Here is a 21,186-nt window from a genome sequence, read left to right as displayed (position 1 = left end):
CAGACTAACACCTTCCAGAAACCTGAAGCCTTTAAAAGAATACTCCGAAGATTTTGGACCCACGCCCCATCCCTATCATTGACAAAGTGAGACAAGCTCATAAATACCTTTTTTGTGTCTGTGCGTCCAGCCGCTGGCTCCCAGCTGTTAGCATCGAAGGTAGTTTAGCTCAGCTGCGGGAGGTGAAGAGGAGACAGATCCGGACTGACGAAAGTGGACAAAATCCTCCTTCCAGTGGTCCAGGGGACGGCGTATTAGCACGTGGAGTAAGTCCGAATGGTTATAAAACATTTTAAAAGACGTGTTTTCTTTTCAATCAGTTAAAATAACGTTTTGATACAAACAGATCTGCACAAGCAAAGCGCTCTGCGGAAGGATATACCGGCGCACAGCGGCTGAGTCTATGCTTCTACTGCTGTGCTCCGGTATATCCTTCCGCGGAGCACTGCGCATGCGCAGGTCTGTGTATCAAAACGTTATTTTAACGGATTGAAAAGGAAAACACGCCTTTTAAAATGTTTTATAACCATTCAGATTTACTTCACATGCTAATACGCCGTCCCCTGGACCACTGGAAGGAGGATTTTGTCCACTTTCGTCAGTCCGGCGTCGTCTCCTCTTCACCTCCAGCAGCTGAGCTAAGCTAACTACGATGCTAACAGCTGGGAGCCAGCCACTGGACTAGGACACAAAAAAGGTATTTATGAGCTTGTCTCACTTTGTAAATGATAGGGATAGGGCGTGGGTCCAAAATCTTTGGAGTATTTCTTTAAAGCTTCACTAAGTGAAGAACAGCCGATGTTTGAGCTCATGTTATCGCAGCAGCAGTGTGGTTGATCGTTTTGTGTTGGATTTTCTGATGAACTGTGGTGGTTTAGCAGATCGACATCTCTTTGTTTTGTTGATTTTACTCATGTTTTCATGTTGAGGATTTTTTAAAAAATGTATTTCTGCGACCCAGAGTTTTGGCAGCCGAGTGCCTGACATGTGATGGTTTGTGAAAGTGGACATTTAACCATTTGTCCAAATGATTTAGACCCTGCCAGGCAGAATAGCTGACGTCCTACTTGGCAGTGCTCATACAGAGGGTTGGAGGTCTTCCATCGGCCCACCTGCCAGGGATCAATACTTTATCAGGAGATTGATCGGCTGCAGGTTCAACATGTTTTCAGCTACATCTCTGACATGTGGCCTCTTCAGCTGACACGCTAACCTCTGACAGAAGGCCTGGGACTCGTCGGAGGCAGAACAGGTTTACCAACATGTCGTCAACGCACGGCGAGTGTCACTCATCGATAATGACTGATGACTGTCCATACTCACGTCAGCTCAATGACTCGGGGTTTCATCCTGTTCCACGCAGCAGCTGAACAGGTGAATCCACCGGTTAGAATGAGTATAACCATCAGTATTTGTCTGGGATGTGAGTTAAAACTACTCATGTCTGAGGCGTTATGGCTTTAAGGCCCAGTCAGAACTGAGCAGGAGATTCAACTTCTAATTACATCAAGAACATTTTAACAAGTTGAAGTCAGTCACCCTAAATAAATATTCTGCAACCTTGACATGTATTTTGATTATAGCAAAGCAATGGCATTTAGTTCTACTGTTATATAATAACAATAAAACTTGTTCTTTTTTAAGTTTCGTCATGTTGTGAACTGTCTTATGGCCGGGGACTACAGTAGACCCATTTTCATCTCATGACATTTGAGAGCACTTTTTTTTTTGGCAATTCCATATGTATTCAATGTTCAATAAGGTACAAAAACATTAAGAAAGAGTTTACATTCGATCAAATAGCTTCTTACAAAACCTGAAAAAGTTCGAGAAAAATAGGAGCAAATCCGACGTGAACATTGCATCTTCAGAAAGACCTCATGGCTCTTTTTGTGTTGTGAAATTCTCAGAAATACGTTTCAAACATCAGATGCTTTCTATGGAAAATCACAGTAAAAGTCTTCTTCAGTTCTATGCCTTGTAAAGCTGTGCTGGCCTCCGCTCGCCCTCGCAGAACTGGACAGATACCAGGGAGAGGAATCTTTGTTTTGAGAGGGAAAAAGGTCAAATGAATCCTGAATTTTGGATACGCAGCCCTAAATGAGATGCTTGACATGAGATGAGATGAGAAGTGATCACAGTTCAGTCCGTCTTTATGGGTTTTTCAGACAATGTCCACCCTGATTTTTGAGTGCAGCGAATGAAAGACTCCTACAGCGAAGAGCTAGCATGTTTTTAGCTTAGCACTGATGAGTTTGTAGTCTGGCGAGTGTAAGCTTATAGATTATCAGGATTGCCTTCTGAAGCAAAAAGTGTCGTAATTATATGATTTTCTTTGGGGAAACTGGAAATAGTTCATGAAAGTGGTTGGATTTGGATCTGGACAGTGTGTGAGCACACCGGCAGCTCCAGTGCCGGTCTGTTTCTGCCCCCTGAGAAAAGGTGCTTGTGCCGGTTTAAAGCTCGATGATGAGCTTCCCCTCGTCGTCGCTGCTGCTGCTGTCCCGGCTGAAGTCCTGGCCGAAGTCCTGGCAGCTCAGCAGCGGCCTCAGGGCCTCCACGGGCTGGCAGAGCTGGAGCAGCTCGGACGCAGCGCCGCACTCCTGGCTCACGTGTTCCGGACTCGCGAGCGTCTTTGGCGGCGACCTGATGTCCCTCCCTGCATCAGCTGGATGGCTTGTGTTGAGGCGACTTCCTGACAGCAGCTGCTGACCACAGCTGTACTTCCCCACAGGAGCGTCTCCATAAACGAGCTGGTGTCCAGGAGTCTCTGCGGGTTCCAGCCCTGAAAACACACTCTGCTCTCCTGATGACAGACTCTCTGCGTTGGAGCTGGACTGACAGGACGGGTGGTGTTTGGCGGTGCGTTCACAGACCTGCTGTGTGAGACCGTCGGGGGTCTCTTGCACTGGAGGGGGGGTGGTGTCGCTGCTCGGGGCTTGCTTGGGGCTCTGTGGAGGGTATTCAGACATTCCTGAGCCAGTGTGGGAAAGACGCAAAAGATGCTGCTCAGAAAGCCAGGAGTTTGTAATGACTTCTCTGTCTTCGCCCTGTTAATAAAAGAAGAATGTGAGAGGGATTATTCCCATCTTCCTAGCATGCAGGATGTGTTCAGAGCTCCACTGATGCATCTCATTAGCGTCCTGCATTCCTCAAATACCACAAACCTCATTTATTCCTGTTCAAACGCAAACATTGTGGAATCCATTGATGGAGTTTAGAAGTTACAGATATATCCCTGGTGACAACGGTTAGCTAACCCCAAGCCATTGATGGACTGAGAGTGTGAAAAAGCTTGAGAATCTTCGGCTGACTCGAGGGAGGTCTTCTATCAGTCTGTACTGAAGGTCTTCTACACGTCTTTCTTCTATACTCACACCAGTTACAGCTTCACTTAGCTTAGCTCTGCATGTTAACATTTATTAGTACTTATTGATTTATTTTGTCGTGTTAATATTTTAACTTCTACTCTTCGAATTCTGTGTGTTTTCGATATGGAGCTATGTTATTTGCCCAGAGATTAGAGAAGCCTTTCTATTCTATTCTATCGATCTTTGTTTACTGGTTACACCTCTGACTGAGAGTGGAAGCCCTTTATGTAACCTCCAGTCCACAGCTTCACCTGCAGCTGGATCTGGGTGGAGTCAGTCCAGAACCACCTGCAGCCTGAAGTTCTCTTCCCATGTCTTCTTCCAGGAGGTTGAATTAAGCAGCATCAACCAGAGAAGGTTCCTGATCATTCTCAGACTCTCACCATCGCCTCCTCCCTGCAGTCCGACTCTGCTCGCTGTCTTAGTCCTGGTGGATTGTCTGTGATCGTCCCCCCACTCGTCTCCGCTCCCCCCGGCCCAGCGTCCTGCCCCCCCTCCTGGCCTGGGTGGAGGTTGTCTGCCTGGTGGTGCTTCAGAGCCTGGTCCATGTTTTCTCTCAGCCGGGGAGTGGCTCCCTCCAGGAGACCTCAGGGAAGAAAAACAAATGAGCCGAGCGGCTTTTTTCCTCAGTGTCAATACTGCAGGATCTGAATCGGACTTAGCTGTCTTAAAACAATAATCACAAGTCTGTGTGTCATCTGACAGAGAATTTCTTTACGATAACAAATGAATTCGCCCGTCTGCAGAGCCTGAGCTCCAGCAGAGGAAGTGGATGGCTCTCCACCTGCACCGCCGCATTCGCCGCAGGTTTGAGTTGAATGTGGACCAATAAAGCCTGAAGCAGACGCGTCGGCCTGTCAGCCAGAACATTGTGAACAGGTTACGGCATTAGTTTCACAGGCTCTAAACTTTATGACCAGGCTGATGGCTTCTGCCACTTTTGTGCCAAAGTAAATTTATCTGGAGCTGCAAAACATGTTGAGCCGTTAACAGGAGAGCACAGCTCATCAAGTTTTTACAAGAACTGCATTTGATATTGTTTTGGTGAAGTTGACTATCTGCACTTCAATCCAGCTTCATTAATACAGTGCCAGGAACAACGCGCTCATTTCTGAACACTTTTACAGAGAACTGTGGTTACACAGAGGAGACTGAAGACAGGAAAAAATACATTTCATTTGATTACATTTGAATTTGTTTTATTAAATGGTTTTCTCCAGGAGCTGTTTAAACACATTAAAATAATTCTGTTGATTTTTTTCAGGGAACAAAACCAAAAACTCATTGGTTGCATGAAAAAGTTTAACAATGTTTTGCTATAGATTTTTTTTTCCTTCTGACTTTTTCAGGTTGTGTGAACAGAAGTTTGATTGTGAAGAATGAAGATATGATCTTCTTCTCATCGGCACCAAATCAAGGGTTTGCGGTTTGCCGTTTCCTTCATTCTACGTTTTCATGATTTTCTCCTTTCAGGGTTGCAGCACCAGCTTCGAGGGGTCGTAAATATCTGGTAAAGGTGGAAGTGCTGCATGTCCAACACATTTTAAACCGGCTGAAGTTTCTCATAAAAGGGCTTTGAAGTGAGGAGCAGTCAGCAGGAACAAGTAACTCTGAGACCTGCACATGCTCACTTTAAAGCTCTCTCTCTCTCTCTCTCTCTCTCTCTCTGGAACGGCCTTTCAGATGAATTTTCAATGTGGTCCTGGATGTTCACACCTTTAATGTCACATAAATGTTCCCTGTCTGACGTGCTCCTCAGAGCTACTTCACTGGATTCTGTTTCAGCTGTGGATGTGGACGGCCTGTGAACCCTCCTGGTGCCTGCTTCACTTTGGGACTGAATTTGTAGGAATTGGACTGTAAATAAATCCTGTAGAACTCCACAGATCTGTGCGAAACAAGTATTACGCTGCAGCAGGATCATGGTCTCTGTTCTCTCTGTGAAGGTGTGTGTGTGTGTGTGTGTGTGTGTGTGTGTGTGTGTGTGTGTGTGTGTGTGTGTGTGTGTGTGTGTGTGTGTGCTGCCACCCTGTGGTAGAAGGGGCTTCTCAGTTGGAGTGAGCGGTGCTCCTCTCTGTCTCTGCTCTGTCTCAACAGGTGAGTCAACACTCTGTTAGGGTTTAGAGGTTCTGAGATTCATGTTTTTGATCCAAAACAATCTGAGAAATGGTTAAAACAGACATTATTGAACTTAAAGAGGATTACCAGGAGGCAGAAAAGTGAAATATGGCCTAACCTTTACTTTCATCTCATGGTTGTGTTTAGCCAACACACCATAAAACTAACTGCTCAAAGTTCTAGTAAATTATTCTCTTTGAAAAATACTAGTACCAAAAAAAAAAACCCCATGAAATATTGAAATACAACTGAAACACAATCCTTGTTCCACAATTGTATAATTGAGAGCAGATAGAAACAGCCCTGCAGTAAAGAGACCTTGACTGTACTTTGTTATACTCAGCATTAAACTGTAAAATCTTAATTTCAAAGATTTGTCTTCGTACAGGGTTCTGTTGGGGCTCCAACCTGGAACTATCACATGGTCTAATACGAGACATACGGTAGGTATGTGAATAAACAGGTATACGTGCCTCATGTTCCTCATGTGCTTCATGTTTGTCATGTTCAGTCATGTTCCAGTCGTTGGACTGTTCTCTTTTCAGACTCTTCATCATGTATAAATGTTTGTTCGGTATTTTGCAGATATAAAACCTGATAAACACATACCTGTGTTGGTGTTGTGTGTAGTTGCATGGATGTCCAGAACGTCTCTGGGCCTCTCCGTGTTTGAGGGTTCAAAGGTGAATTGGCCTTTTTGTGAGGGAACCAAGCACATTAGCTCCTGCGATTCATTTAAAGGTGCTGCTCTGCCACGCCCCACGTCTTCCTGTTTGAATGGAGCTTCGGAGAAAGCAGCTTCCAGCTGATGGCTGCAGGAGGAGAGCTGAGCTCCTCCTGGTCCCTGACACATCCTCTGTCCTCCCTCCATCCGGCCGCTCCCCCATGCTTCACCTGCTGCTTTCAGTGAGTCTCCCTCGTTCTCAGGTCTCTGTTGGAATCCTTCGTCCAGCCGTTCAGTTTCTAGGTTTTTCTGAGACGGAGAGCTCACGTGTAGCCTGTGCTGGCAGGAGGCCGATCCACCGGCCTCGTGCTGAACTCGCTCATCAGAGCGGCAGCTGACAGAAAGAGAAGCCTGTGCCTCCTCTGAAGTCTGGCTCCTCTCCGACTTCACACCTCCGGACGAAGCGTGAGCGGACATGAGACCGCCCGCTGAGCCCCGAGGCTCCATGTTTACCAGAGCGTAGCCGTGTGGGTGTAGCAGCGGGCGGAGAGCTTCGGGGGAAATGGACGGCGCTGCCGGGACCGGAGCCTGGCTGGAGACGCTGCCTTCAGCCAGATGGAGGCTCGGCTTCCCAAAACGAGCAGACAGCGGAGGAGTTTTTCTCAGCAAACGCTCACTTTGGTCCATCTGCTTCTGTCCGGGCCTTGTGTCGACGGTGCTGTCGGCAGCGGCGGAACTCTGGACTCTATTCTGAACACTGTCTGCGAGTTCCTGTGAAAGGCCCGGACCTGACGGGCGTTCGATCTGCGGCTCGATGAGGGCCAGCTGCTCATCAGAAATGATCTGCAGGCAGATCTGGAGGTCTGCCGTCTGGACGTGAAACACGCTCTGGGGAGCGGGCTGCACCTGGTCCAGGGGCACGGCGTGGCACGGCGCCACCGCAGCGTCCGGACCGGCAGAACTCAGACCGTGGGACGCCGCCGGGAGCTGTGGTGAAGCGGGGTTTGGGCTGAGGTACGGCAGATGTGAGAAAGCTGTCGCAGCGGCAGACGTTAAGGGGAGCCCCGGGCCTGCTCTGCACAGCCCCGCCTGATGGTCCTGGAGGCAGCTGGTGGTTTTCGTGGCTGAAGCGAACTGCCTGTGAGTCACGGCGAGACTCGATGTCAGATTGTGGCAGAGGGCGGTGACTCTGCGCGGCAGGAGGAGCTGATGGTGCGTCGTCGTCACCGGCGAGGCAGCAGCAGACTCGCCGCCGCTCGGCGCACATGTGGTGACTGGAGCTGCCTCGCTCTGAGCAGCAGACGCTGTGGAGGTGAAATCTGCGGTGCATTTATCCTGAGGAGGAGGGGGAGGGGTGGACGCGGCCTCCGCGGCGCTCGGCAGCTTGAGCTGGTACTTGGGCAGGAAGCTGCTCTTCGCTGGAGACGTGACGGACACGGCCGGCGAGGCGCTCGTCCCGGACACCCTGCCGAGAGGGAAGGGGGCTGCTTCCAGTCGGCTGTGGCTGGGAGTCCCGTTGAGGTTGATGTAAGTGACGTTCGTGCCCTGCTGCGGCGTAACGGCAGGGACGGAGGGGGCGGGGTAAGTCCCTGAGACTGGACTGGCGTCCAGCTCCAGAGCGCAGGTGATTTTACAGTCGGTCCTCTGCTTCTTCCTGTTGGAGGGAATGTGAGGACCAGGAAGCTGTGAGGCTGAGCCGCTGTGCTTCCCCTCATCAGTCCCGTCACCTGCCTCTGTCCTGGTCCCACCGTCTGCTCTGAGGCTGACAGCTGGTCCGGTGGACAGTGAAGGAAGAACTGACAGAGACAGGTTCCTCCTCAGGGGAGCCATGACAGTCCTCGTTTGTCGATTCAGGTCCAGAGCAGAGACGGGGGGTAAAGCAGCAGCGGGGGGGTCCAGGTGGCCCGGAGGAGAGCCGCTGTGAGAGAAGTTCCCAGCAGAACCACATACTGTCACTGTTTCCTTCTGTCCTGTGGTCAGCCTCTTCAGACCATCGTGCTCTGGGTTCGTAGAGCATTTCCTGCCTTTGATTCCGCTGTTTTCACTACTTTTCTCGGGACTGTAGAGCTTTTTAAACGTCCCCCCCCCATACATGTACCACTTGTTATAAGCAAACTTCTGTGCTTTCTTCCTCCGGAACTTTCGGTTGCTTGGCTCTCCACAAATGTCAGCACTGTCCATGTCACCGCTGAAGCTGCCGCTCGCCTCCTCCACAGATGAATTCGGGAGGAGACCGTCTGCTGCGTGGTTGCAATCTACGGCTGTCTGCCGGACCAGTGGGCGGTGGGCGGACGAGTGCTGGTTCATGGGCCTCACTGTGAAAGCCGCTGGGTTGATCTGACCCGAGCTTCCCCTCCGGACGAGCGTTACAAAATCGCTGTTACGGGACGGGGCCGGGCTGCTGCTCTCGGGCTGCAGGAGGGTAACGCTGAAGGGCAGGGAGTTGCTGCGGGTCAGGGGGGCATGCTCCACGGTGGAGGAGCGCTGGGTGGGCACGGAACTGTACAGAGCTGGCTTCCTGTTGAAGTTTGAGCCGGACGTCTGACTGCTCCTCATCTCGAAGTGAAAGGAGTCCTTATAGGTGTACGGCATGGGCAGGTCGATGCTGCCCTGCTTTGACAGAACAGTCTTTCGAGGTCTGACGTTCTCCAGCTGTTTGTCTTCCACCACAGCTGTGTTTTCTGAAATCAGCTTGGAGATGCGCTCCTCCAGAGTTTTCTGCTCCTGCTTCCTCACAGCGTCTTTGGGCTCTGGCCCACCGGAGCCTGTTTCAGCACAGGTGGTCGCTTCGGGGGTCTCCTTGGTGGGTTCAGAGAGGGAATCCTGGCTCTGTTCAGGTAAGACGCTGCTGGGACTCAGGTAGTGATCGCTGCTCTCGCTGAAGCCGGAGTCGGTGCTCTCATGGCTCTGGGACTTCCCTCTGGATAAGGAGCTTTCCCACTGCTTGGAGAACAGTGTGGCCTCCTGTCTCTGCAGGGTGAGGTGTCGGCCCACGCTCAGAGCGGGTTTACCACTGCCCACACTGTGCATTTCATCTGCCTTCAGTGTGTTTTTGAGTTCATTCTGTTCTTTGTTGTGACCGCTGAGGTTTGGACGACTTTGTTCACTCACAGAGGCTTGTGGGTAAATCTTTGTGATACTCTTTGTACTCATGTTGTCCGTCGCAGGTAACCCTGGATCCCGGTCCATGCAGCCTGACTCTTCACCATGCTCGTCCAGAGACCAGCTGGAGGCTCCAGCCTCTCTGGAGCTGCTGTCCAGGCTGCCCACGCTGCTCTGTTCGGACTCAGACGAGAGGCGTGCGTGAGCCTGAGTGCGCCGGTGTTTGTAAAGGTTGCTCTGAGTCTTAAAGGAAACTCCACAGGTGGTGCAGGGGTACGGCCGCTCGCCGGTGTGGCAGCGGAGGTGCTTCTCCAGCACGCTGGGCTTCATGCAGTCCCGTCCGCAGTGAGGACACACGTGTTTCCCCACAGACTTCAGCCTGGCCGAGGGAGCGGCGGCGGCGGTGCTCAGCCCGGGCTGAGGCTGCAGCTCGCCGGCGAAGTGGAGCGTCAGGAACGGGATCGCCTCCTTGGAGTAGAGCGGAGGAGCGGCCAGATGGAGCGTGGCCGGCTCGCGGACGGCCGCCGGAGGCTGGCGGTAAGGCTGAGCCGGCAGAGCCGGCAGCGTGTGGATGTAAACCGCCGTCAGAGGGGCCTGCACGTCCATCCTGCTCTCCGCCTGTGCTGCGACTGAGCTGATGTGCATGGGAGCGCTCGCCAATCCCGGCTTGCCAGTCTCCATGGTAACGCTGCTCCCGTCGTGATGTACCAGTGCCAAGTCTCTAATTACCTGAAAGATAGCAACAGTTCGCATTAGACCTTTGCTTTGGTTCAGATGAAAGACTTCAGGTCCAATTTGAGCTTTCTATGTCTCACTCGAGGAAAGATATCCAGTAAATGATAATGATCTGCTGGAGGCTGTTATGTTAAAGCTGTTATAAATATGCTGTACCCTTCAGCACAGATGGCTAACAAGGCAGTTAATCTTTTCTTGAGATGAAAAAAACACAGGTCTAAGTGATATCACTGTTGTGAGGAGCAACAATACCCATGGTTACAGAGCGGGAAGTAGAAGCATGCCTGAACTGAAAGGCAGGCGGTGCAGGAATCCAACTCTGATGATCCAAAAATAAACGTGTACGTACAGTGGAGAGAATCAGACAGCGGTGCTGGAGAGTGCTGGAGAGGGGGGGTGAGGGAGCGGGATCAGACCGGTGTACAGTCACATCGGGGGCTTTTATCTCCCACTGAAATGAAAGGTGGTTGCTGACAGTAGTTGTTGCCTCAGTCTCCGGTCTGCAGCGATTACGCCGAGTACCGGCGGCGTGCGGCGGCTTTGTCTGCGCGCAGACTGTCACATTCATACAATAATCTAATCAGAGCATGACAACACCTACACAAGAAGATGAAGAGCCACAATTTGGGGCAGGCAAGTTTCATATCCTGTTGCTGCGATGTTTCCTCTGCACGTTTGCTCGTCTGATTCTGCATTGTTTCAGTTGGCGTGGGACACACTGTTCAGTCGGTTGCTTGTGAAAACCCACACTTGAGACTTTTTTCGGAGCGAATTGAGAACATTGTTCGAGTGAGTTGACTGATGAGGACTCACCTTACTCGCCCGTTCGCTCTTTCTCTTGCGCAGCTGTTTAAATACGTCAGGTTCCTGCACAAGCTGCAGCCTCGATGCAGAAACACATTTTTCAGCGGGCGTCCAGTCTCAAGTGAGGACAGAATCTCCAAAATGTAAGTCCCCGGAACTACTTTTTAGACGATTTCTGGTGATTGTACAATTTCTTGAACCGCTGTTTCCAATGTAATTGACAGGAAAAGTTGGAAAGGAGTCAGATTTGCTCATGCAGGTGAGAAGTAGGTCAGAACTCAGGCGCAACAGTTGAGAGCCAGCGAAAGTGTGACTTACCATTGGTCTTGGTGTGAAGCTTCCGTCCGAGGCAGGTGTGCACGCCGAGCGGCTCCATCCTCAGCTCGCTGCCTCCTCTCCGGTCTGAGCGCTTTGACGTGAAGCGCTTCTTGTCACGAGGAAGCAGGAAGAAATGCAAATCGAGAGGGTGAAGATGCACTGTGAGAGCGGCGAGGCAGAGAGGAGGAGGAGGAGAGCGAGGAGAGGAGGGGGCTGGATGGGAGGCTGCGTAGCTGTCAAACAAAGACGACCGGAGGCCAAGTTGAAAACAAAGATTACGCTGCACCATCGGCGGCCCTGAGGGCAGACGGAGGCTGAGCGGCAAAGTGAAACCGGCAGCAGGCTCGCATCTCGTCCCAGCCGCTCATTTGAATTCACCATCAACAGCTTTTTGAGGCAGTTCCTGATTTCTGCTTCATTCACACACACACACACACACACACACACACACACACACACACCACCTCCACCACTTACACACTTCCTCCCACACAGTGTGTTTCGCACACCCACACAGACGGGGGCACAGCCGGCGTTAGTGCCACACATGCGCCGCTCTCATCCACTCCAGCAGGGAGTGAATGGACGAGGAGTGAGAGGCTGCCGGGGTGAAATCTCCCACCTCCAGCCAGTTTCCAGGGGTGCAGCAGTTCAGGCAGCGCATGTTTATAGAAGGCTCACCTCCATGCTCACGTTGGTTCAGCGAAGTTTGAGTAGAGCTGGATGTGGGGAAGCGGAGAGCATCGATCTGTTTACTGAGGAGTTTTGTGTTCTCAGCTGGTATTTTTACCTATTTTAGCTGCATAAAGCGAACCACCTGAATCTGAGGGTGCTAACACACTTTAGCATCTCTGCTTTAGCTAGCAGGTCGTGTGGACAGTCTGGCGCAGGGATCAGAGAGCCTCCTGATGGGGTTAGCCGCCCTATCAGGAGGTCACGGTACTCTGCTGGAGCATGATTCACTCAAAACATCAAACACTGCAGGTATGTTGCTTTGCGTGAGTCGCTGGTTTATGTTTATGGTCTTGAAACGTTTGACGTTTGGCTAAAATCTCCCCTCCTGTCGGATAAAGATCACTCTGATCCTCACGTCCAGGAGAAGAACAGGCTGTGGCTCCGTCCAGGTGCAGAAGTGGGCACTGAGACAATACTCCCACAAACACCTCCCAGCAACAACCACAGCTCCAGTCATCTACAGAGACATCCATGAGTAACTGGACACTGACATGAGTTTTTTTTTAACCTGTTTACTGAAACATATTCCAGTTGTAGTTATACAATGGACATGAAGAGCAGACTCTCTACTTTCATTTGAGGAGTTCCACATTCAGATTAGATGAAGGATTTTGGAGTTTCTGCTGCTCAAAATGTGCCACCCTCTTTTTTTAAAATGGACCGAAGTAACTCAGAGGCTATGTGATGGGCAGGTGTGGTCATTATCAATGACACTGGCAAAAGGCCTGGAGTTGTGTGGAGTGGTGCTTGTGTCTGGATATAAGACAACATGTGGTCAAAGGAGCTGCCCGTGCAGGTGAATGAAGCCATGACTGAGAAAACAGAACAAAAAACATCCAAGAACAATGTGTCCCACACCGGGTCCTGATGGGACGCCGACCACACAGCCAGGAGAGGCCAGAGTGCTGCGACGTGGCAGCGGATCAGAGAGGAGCTCCAGTGCCAGCTGACTCTGAAAAAGCCAGTACGGTTCTGGATCAACCAGGAGACACACTCTTAATCCAGACTCACAATGACCCAAACATCCAGGCAGCGCAGCCCAGGAGCTCTCTGAAGCTGAGAAGAGGAATGTTCCGGAACGGTCCAGTCAATCGCCTGATCTCAACTCGACTGAGCACACGTTTCACACATTTCGCACACAATCAGAATTTTCCAAATTTAAAAAAACTGACTGTATTTCAATAAAAAGCCTGATTTAGCTTGAAAAAAATATATATTTTTAGTGCTGTGCAGCTCAGTCTGACCCCAGTCTCCTGAATCGAAGTCCTGCACGGAGTTCAAGGCTTCCTTCATTATCTTCATCTTCTCTTTTCATGCTGCACACATGGAACATTATACTCGTTTTATCTATTGCCATAACTAGTACAAACCACAGAAATAAAACGCAATACATCAGTTCACATCTGACAATACCTGATTTCTTGCATGTTTTCCTCCATTGGAATGTGTTTTCCTGTTTGCTAGAGGACAGGTAGTACATTGTTTAGTGTAATAATGAGTGAATGTATTTCAGTGGAGAACAGCAGCTGTGTTTATAAAGCGCTTCTTTCACATCAGTATCACTGAGAAGAAATCCTTCGGAGCCTACATGTTTTTTTTTAATGCTTCTGTGGAGATAAATGAATAACTCCGCTGATGAATGTCCCGCGCTGCCTCTGAGAACATCATGTCACTGTGTGTTATTGACCGTGCAATTATCAGACGACATCTGCCTGGGGAAAAGAATAGTTTTCATATCATTTTTCTGGTACAAACTCCAGCTGGTCTCCAAGGCAACTGAAGACGAGTCCAACGAGAGCATGCTTGGGGTCGTCATGGCAACGAGACACCTCCTACCACGCATGTTTGCTGGTGTTTTCATAGGCGTCTCCCAGCCGTGCGGATTGGAAGCACATTTTCAGACGTGCGTTTGTGAAGTGTCTTCTGGAAGTTTGTGGTTTAAAAAATCAGAGTGCTGTCGGATGATGTTTTCATCTCAGGTGAGATATCAGACAAGTGATATCCTGAAGCACCTGCATGCAGGACTGACTCCGTGCAGGACTGACCTGCAGTCACAGGTCTAGGATCTCAGTCTTCCTTCTCCTCGCCTTTACAGCCTGCAAGGCAGCAAGCGATTGAGTTGGTGAGTATCAGAGTGGACCCACACTCACACTACACCTCTGGGGCCTCAGCCTGCTCCCATGATCCCTCACAGTCTAGCCTGAAACCAGTTCCCATGGCGTGCCGCGAGGAGGCGCTGTGAGGGTCTTGACCTGGATGGCTTATGGACTGTTCCCTGCTTGTTGCATGTCAGAGCTTCGTGGTGGCTGCAGCTGGAGGCAGGACTGCCAAAGCAAAGCAGAGCACTACTACAAACTACAAGCCCTGTGCTAATAATAATAGTTATAAATAAACTCCACCACACCACAGGCATGATTGTGCATGCTGCTCCTTTAAAGCCATGAAAATTACTGAAACATGCAAATACTGTGTATTATAAAAAAAAAACTACACTTTGTCAATAGTTAAAAATGAGATTCAAGACTATCTGAAAAATTGTTCAAACAAAAGTCATTGATCTTTAAAGGAATTATTAGGAGACAGAAAAGTGAAACGTGGACAAGCCTTTACTCTCACTTTAATGGTTTATTTATGGTAAACTTTGTTTAAACAATCGATCATGAAACATGTCGGATATTCTGTTAAAACCTGGTAACAGACGCACCCTCTGCTTTCAGCAAAACCTTGCCAACCTTAAAGTGATATTATTTTGTAAACGTCAGTGTTAGTCTGTTTATTGCATTGTGATCTGTGTAAACTGTTGGTAAACTTGTGAATTTTGTTATTCCCAAAGTTGCATCACAGCAGAGCTGGAAGTTGGAATGCTACTCATATTCGTATGTGAAAACAGTCACACAAATTCTGTTTACAGGTGTCAAGACTCTACTTACTGGTATATATTTAATCCGCTTGTGTCCCTGTGGTCTATCTTTATTGGTCTACTACACACAGGTCTGGCTCTGCCAGATTAAATCTATACAGCGTTCTGAATCGTCACGTATGACGTCATTACGTAAAACGTAACGTGTGTGCAGGCGCAGGAACGCCATTGGAACTTTGAAGCGGGTTAGTTTTTCCGTTTTTTACATGTCAGTAGGACATAAACAGTTTGTCTCAGTGCATAAATACTCAGCGGAAGTAGGTTCCGCTCTGCTGACTGTCTTATCTCCTGTTCGCGCCGCGGTGAGGAAGCTCGCGCTGTGCTAAGCAGCAGCTCCATTCATTTGGTCGGTAGCCGTTAGCATGGTGTTAGCCTTCCGTTAGCATGTGTGTGAGCTGCTGGAGTCGCAGGACCTGACGGTGTCTTTGTTTACACGCAGCTGGAAACGGATTGTTGCGGCCCGGTCGAGGTGACAGACAGCCAGCATGTTCCGGCCCAAACCGACCCTGAAGGACCGGCAGCACCTGTACAAGCTGATCATCAGCCAGCTGCTGTACGACGGCTACACCAGCATCGCCAACAGCCTCATCAGCGAGGTGAAGCCCCAGAGCGTGGTGTCGCCCTCCGAGCAGCTCATGCAGCTGGCGAAGATAGGTGAGGCCCCTGCCCGCCCCCCTGCCCGTCCCCCTGCCCGCCCCCCTGGTCACTGCCTCTCACAGCTGCCACCAAGCCCGGTCCTGCAGAGCCCCTGGTCCTCCGCAGCCCCTGGTGCTGCAGACCTGATGCACCAGATCATGCATTGATGGGCTCCTTGTGGGACTTTTTAAGCAGCCCAGAGATGAGATCACCGATATAGCTTCTGTATTCAACACAACATATTGAATTAACTTTACCAGGAGCGGTGTGTGTGCCTGGGGAGCTGCGGGGTCAAGGTTTGAAGGTTTGATTTGAAACTGTGAAGAAGTCTGCTTCTCTGACCTCCACAGCAGTTTTATTGACTGTTTCTGTCAATCTGTGTATTTCACAATCTACACTGAAATTAAAGGTCTAATACAGGATTTTCTCGAAAAGACGAAGCCAAACGTCTGTTACTCACTTTTTGAACAACGCCATGCGCCAGACCATCCGCCCGGCTCTCCTGCTTCTCCCAGGAAACGCGGAAGCGTGCGAGCGCGATCTCCTCTTCTCCGGACGTGCACGGCTCTGTTTACAGTTTCTGTGATCGGCCTCGCTCATACATAAAGCTTGTTTTCCGAAACAGTTACAGTTTCATTATGTCAGACTCGCCATCGGTAAGTACGAGCTCAGAAGCTCACCGGCTACATAAACACTCTGAATGCGCAAAAGGGAGAAGCTGATTGGGCGCAAGCACGTAGAACCGCCTTACAAAACCAGCTCGTCAGGATGACTGACAAACAGACCCACCAATTTTTTAGATGATCCACCCGGAAATCAAAATCCTGTATTACACCTTTAAAGCTGCAAAATTTATTTCAAATTTACCATTATTATGGCAGTAATACTCATAAAGCGCTGCTGCCTTTCATTGCTTTAAAATGTGTTTAGTGGTCCAGGGTTTACTCAGTGATCATAAACAGAGTGTTGCTGCCGCCGCTGTCGCCCCCCACAGGGATGGAGAATGACGACAGTGCGGTTCAGTACGCCATCGGCCGCTCCGACACGGTGGCGCCCGGCGTCGGCATCGACCTGGAGTTCGACGCCGACGTTCAGACCATGTCCCCTGAGGCGTCGGAGTACGAGACCTGCTACGTCACGTCCCACAAAGGCCCGTGCCGGGTGGCCACGTACAGCCGCGACGGGCAGCTGATCGCCACCGGCTCCGCCGACGCCTCCATCAAGATCCTGGACACGGAGCGCATGCTGGCAAAGAGCGCCATGCCCATCGAGGTGAGGTGGCGCTCTGGCCCGGCCGTCCGGCGGCGGGTCGGCGTTCTCACGTCCGTCTCTCTGTCTCCCAGGTGATGATGAACGAGACGGCGCAGCAGAACATGGAGAACCACCCCGTCATCCGGACGCTGTACGACCACGTGGACGAAGTGACGTGCCTGGCCTTCCATCCCACCGAGCAGATCCTGGCCTCCGGCTCCAGAGACTACACCCTCAAGCTGTTCGACTACTCCAAACCGTCTGCAAAGAGAGCCTTCAAATACATACAGGTCGGCCTCTGAGTCTCAGACGTCTCCGTCAGCTCATTTAACGCCACATGTTACCAAACGTGATCAGACTCGGAGCTTCATCGCGGTCTTAAAGGGATCCTGACTGTAACTCTTCAGTAATAAGTGGAGACCTGTGCTCTGCAGGAAGCGGAGATGCTCCGCTCCATCTCCTTCCACCCGTCGGGAGACTTCCTGCTGGTGGGCACGCAGCACCCCACCCTGCGCCTCTACGACGTCAACACCTTCCAGTGCTTCGTGTCCTGCAACCCGCTGGACCAGCACACCGACACCATCAGCGGCGTCAGCTACAACCCCACGGCCAACAGCTACGTCACCTGCAGCAAGGACGGCAGCATCAAGCTGTGGGACGGCGTGTCCAACCGCTGCGTGGCCTCCTTCGAGAAGGCCCACGATGGCGCCGAGGTCTGCTCCGCCGTCTTCTCCAAGAACTCCAAGTACATCCTGTCCAGCGGGAAGGACTCGGTGGTCAAGCTGTGGGAGATCTCCACCGGCCGCACGTTGGTCAAGTACACAGGTGAGCAGCAGCAGCGGTCAGAAGTCCCCTCACTTCCTGTTGGAGGTTATTTTCAGCTGAAGAGTTGAGGTGGAAGCCTCAGTTTTCTCCAGCGGAGGGCGCTCTCACACCTGAAGCTCTGCTCATAAAGTGAGTCCAAGCCAGACTAGAAGAGCAGTGCTTCAGTGTCCCTGCAGTCAGTGAGGTCTTTATTTCTTTATCTGGAGGAGAAAAGCTGACGGCGCCTCCTGCAGGTCATTTCCAGCTCAGTATTCTATTTCACTCATTTCAGAAAGTGAAACCCAAACACGATACAGATCCATTACACAGAGAATGAATATTTCAAGACTTTATTTCTTGATCTTCAGACCATTTTGACTCGCAGGTAGTGAAGTAGTAGTAGTAGTAGTAGTAGCCTGGTCCTGCTGTTTATCCACATTATTAAATAATCCCCAGGATTCAGGCAAATGTTTTCTATAAATAATCTGAGGTCTGGTGAGATTACAGACATGTGAGGCGTTCAGGGACAGCGCAGCATGTTGGACATCTGTGTGTTAAAACCTCACACCAGTACTTTACTGTATTTATTATAAAACTGTAGTGACTGGACAAGTGAGATGAAGTGATGAAGTTTTAAAGAGGAAGAACGTGCACCGACGGGGTAAAGCTGGTGGAACTGAGTGTTTTCATCTGCGTTGATACCAGGAGGGTTCTGGTTCGTGTGAATCGCAGCACTTCCTCCTCACGGGACATTTCTCCGGTTCTGAAGTCATTCCTCTCGCTCTGAGTCGATCTGGATTAAAAACAGAAGAACGTTGAGTCAGAAGACGAGGACGGAACCGGAGTGACGTCTTCTCTAAATCTCTTCTCACTTCAGGCCTTTCAAGACAGATTCAGTTTCTGAAATGAGATCAAACATCAATGCCAGATATTTATTTCTTGTACTGTTAATGCTATTTTTCCATCTCTATTTTTGTTGTTTTGTTATTTGAGCCCTCAGCTTTGGTTCCACCCAGAGAGGCCTCTAAATACGTTCACATTTATTTAGTTCAGTTGAATTCGGTTTTTATTAATTGATTAAGAGCTAATCAGCCTCAAATCAATGGCTTCAAATAATGTCGCTATATTTTAAACAGACGTCACAAAATACGTTTTTGCTTTAAAGGTGCCTTAAAGGTGCTGTAGGCAGGATTCCGCATCTCCGCCATCTTGCTTAGGGTTACCTAAGCAAGATGGCGATTTGACCCATCTAAGATGGCGATTTGAAACCCAGCACAGCCAATCCTGTCCTGTTTTCTCTGACATCACGCCCTTACGCACGTTAAGCCCCTCCCACAAGAACGTGCGACGAACGCGCCTCGACCAATCACGGTTAGAGCCTCAGGGGCTCTTCTGATTGGTCAAAGATACCTGGAGCTGTTGAGATTCCTTTTCAGCTCAGAACAGAGACAGATGGAAACGCTGCGCCCTCGCGGTAGTGCAATTATGCTACACTCCTAAAGGATTATCAATGGATACTCTAACATTTAATCCAAAGAAAACACAGAAAAATTAGCATTGACTAGCAAAATCCTGCCTACAGCAGCTTTAAGGAGTTTGCACGTTTTATGTGAAACAGCGCCCCCCTGCAGGCCTTGGGCGTAATGCAGCTTAGTGAAAAACTCTTCCCTGTGGCTCGCGTGCACGGAAGAGAGGAACTCCTTCCTCGCTCTTTTAGAAGCGCTCGAGTAAGATTTAAGTGTCTTCTGCCTGGTGGAGTCTGTGTGGAGCTGTGGCAGTGCTAGAAGCCAGTCTGTTCTTACTTTCTGGAAGATCCTGCTCAGTTGTTGCTCACTAAGCATCTGGTGGAGTAATGGCGGACAAAACGAAACCTAACCAGCCGGAGCGCGCATTACGTCATTCCTTTCAAATTCTCCCCAAAAAAAATGCTGGAGCCGGACCGGCACTGTGACTTTCAAGTGACAGTTTAGCGCTGTTAGAGGTTCTGGTAATGAATATGTCAGGGCACATTGTACACATCATTAAAAATGTGTAACATATTTATGGGGGAAAATAAGTATTTTTAAGGTTGTAAAACTCCTTAATGCACCTTAATACTGACGACAGGAGTGTTTATTACAGGATATGTTTACAGCATGGCTAAACGTGGAACAATCACACCGAAGGATCAAACTTTTAAATAATACTTTGAAATGTGTCTTTATTTTAAAAGTTTTTATTTTTTTCATTTGATTAGTTTTAAACTGAACTTTGAACAGATTTATAGGTATTTAGTGCATTTTTAATTGGTTTATTTTAAACTCTTATACTCTCAGTTCTCCTGATAAATGCTGAACACTAGTGTGATTTGACCGTTTTTAACCCTTTAAATGTCTTATTTTGATGAAACTCACTCTGTTCTTCAGGAGATCAGTTATTTAGAGCTTGCAGCACATTTCAGTAAAAAACAAACAGGAAGTTCTTGATATTTCCCGTCCTTCTTCTGGAGTCTGATCGATCGTCTCACAGTTTGAAGTCCTCTGCTCTCAGTGTACTGTCTGGACCAGAGAAGACTCTAAGATCAGCTTCATATCAAGACATGAGCCGAGCTGCTTCAGCAGGTTCAAACCAGTTTTCATTAGAGTCCTGAAACCTTCCTGTGTTTGAGTGTTTCAAAGGGAACCAGTCTGAGCTGTGTGTTTGTGTCCTCCTGTCCCGGTCCCATCCCGGTCCTGTCCCGGTCCCATCCCGGTCCCGTCCCGGTCCTCCTCAGGTGCGGGTCTGAGCGGCAGGCAGATGCACCGGACGCAGGGCGTGTTCAACCACACGGAGGACTACGTGCTGCTGCCGGACGAGCGCACCATCTCGCTGTGCTGCTGGGACTCGCGCACGGCCGAGAGGAAGAACCTGCTGTCTCTGGGACACAACAACATCGTGCGCTGCATCGTGCACTCGCCCACCAACCCCGGCTTCATGACCTGCAGCGACGACTTCAGGGCGCGCTTCTGGTACCGCCGGACCACCACCGACTGACCCGGACCCACCGGGACCTCCGCCGGCCTGCGACCCCCCTGAACTCACCAGAACTGACCCTTGACCTCTCGTCTCTGTCCAGCCCGTCTTTTTGATGTTGTTCATTTTTTAATAAAGAAAATGAAAAGAATCAGGTTTTGGTTTCTTCTCAGAGCCACAGATATTCTGACTCCACGATTCACCTGCAGGTTTCATCAAGAACAGCAGGTTTTATGTGAAAAGTCCTCGTTTGGTCTGAAGTGAGTTTCTACATCAGGAAGTGATCGCTCCATTATAACTGTTCTCCATTCCATGTTGATGAACCAGGGGCTGCTGGGTAATAATCAGGATCATTCTCAGACATTCAGAGCTTGGGTTTTTATGCTGTGATGGAGGGACAGTTCCTCTGGCTGACAGCTGGAGGCGCCACTGAGCACGTGAGGGGTTCATTTCAGGAAAAAAGAGAAAATGACCTTCAGTTTAATTTACATCACAATGTCAGATAAGAGAAAACAAATAAAGCGGGTTGGAACAGGAAGTGAAGACGTTCTGCTGCCCTTCAGCCCCTCGTCTCTTCATCTGAGCCGCTCTGAGAAAGACAGAAGAGAAAGTCAGGAAACAGAAGTTGGAATGAAACTTCAGAGCTGCTGCCCTGGACTGGAGGTCAAACTGCCCCCTCCACCCCCCTCCACCCCCTGCATTCCCCAAACCCCCTCCAGACCTCCCCCACTCCGTCC

At 49.8% G+C, this 21,186-nt stretch overlaps 2 protein-coding genes across 8 annotated transcripts; one reads left to right on the top strand and one right to left on the bottom strand.

Annotated features, from left to right (window-relative positions):
* Window positions 1-1,660: 1,660 nt before the first annotated feature.
* Window positions 1,661-11,362, bottom strand: znf831 (zinc finger protein 831). Of its 5 annotated transcripts, none has more exons than XM_030091605.1 (5): window positions 11,113-11,213; window positions 10,340-10,996; window positions 6,099-9,984; window positions 3,755-3,957; window positions 1,661-3,050 (listed from the first exon to the last, which is right to left on the bottom strand). In XM_030091605.1, exons 2-5 carry the CDS (start codon window positions 10,556-10,558, stop codon window positions 2,457-2,459), a joined length of 4,902 nt encoding a protein of 1,633 aa, XP_029947465.1. In that variant the 5' UTR covers window positions 10,559-10,996; window positions 11,113-11,213; the 3' UTR covers window positions 1,661-2,456. The 5 variants fall into 5 exon arrangements, with proteins under 5 accessions (XP_029947465.1, XP_029947468.1, XP_029947469.1 ...); XM_030091608.1 differs by having other exon boundaries at window positions 10,592-10,996; XM_030091609.1 differs by having other exon boundaries at window positions 10,804-10,996.
* Window positions 10,688-20,584, top strand: cstf1 (cleavage stimulation factor, 3' pre-RNA, subunit 1). 3 transcript variants are annotated; one of them, XM_030091612.1, is made up of 6 exons: window positions 10,688-10,937; window positions 15,207-15,421; window positions 16,398-16,675; window positions 16,747-16,944; window positions 17,089-17,479; window positions 20,211-20,584. In XM_030091612.1, the coding sequence occupies exons 2-6, from the start codon at window positions 15,253-15,255 to the stop codon at window positions 20,468-20,470; spliced, it is 1,296 nt and encodes a 431-aa protein (XP_029947472.1). In that variant the 5' UTR covers window positions 10,688-10,937; window positions 15,207-15,252; the 3' UTR covers window positions 20,471-20,584. The 3 variants fall into 3 exon arrangements, with proteins under 3 accessions (XP_029947472.1, XP_029947471.1, XP_029947473.1); XM_030091611.1 differs by lacking the exon at window positions 10,688-10,937 and adding an exon at window positions 11,993-14,952; XM_030091613.1 differs by lacking the exon at window positions 10,688-10,937 and adding an exon at window positions 11,993-15,113.
* Window positions 20,585-21,186: the final 602 nt, after the last annotated feature.

The sequence above is a fragment of the Salarias fasciatus genome, chromosome 5 (assembly GCF_902148845.1).
Source record: "Salarias fasciatus chromosome 5, fSalaFa1.1, whole genome shotgun sequence".
Classification (NCBI taxonomy): Eukaryota; Metazoa; Chordata; class Actinopteri; order Blenniiformes; family Blenniidae; genus Salarias; species Salarias fasciatus.
The sequence above is the reverse complement of the archived record's forward strand: the minus strand, read 5'-3'. Positions and strand labels throughout refer to the sequence as shown.

What these genes read in the sequence shown, in the direction of transcription:
- cstf1 (XM_030091612.1), top strand. Translation starts at nt 15,253, where the DNA reads ATGTTCCGGCCCAAACCGACCCTGAAGGACCGGCAGCACCTGTACAAG. An exon ending in CATGCAGCTGGCGAAGATAG is followed by an intron (nt 15,422 to 16,397) that starts GTGAGGCCCCTG and finishes CGCCCCCCACAG; the next exon opens with GGATGGAGAATGACGACAGT. An exon ending in GAGCCTTCAAATACATACAG is followed by an intron (nt 16,945 to 17,088) that starts GTCGGCCTCTGA and finishes TGTGCTCTGCAG; the next exon opens with GAAGCGGAGATGCTCCGCTC.
- znf831 (XM_030091605.1), bottom strand. Translation starts at nt 10,558, where the DNA reads ATGAATGTGACAGTCTGCGCGCAGACAAAGCCGCCGCACGCCGCCGGT. An exon ending in GCTGTCTGATTCTCTCCACT is followed by an intron (nt 9,985 to 10,339) that starts GTACGTACACGT and finishes GCTATCTTTCAG; the next exon opens with GTAATTAGAGACTTGGCACT. An exon ending in TACACACAACACCAACACAG is followed by an intron (nt 3,958 to 6,098) that starts GTATGTGTTTAT and finishes TTCTTCCCTGAG; the next exon opens with GTCTCCTGGAGGGAGCCACT.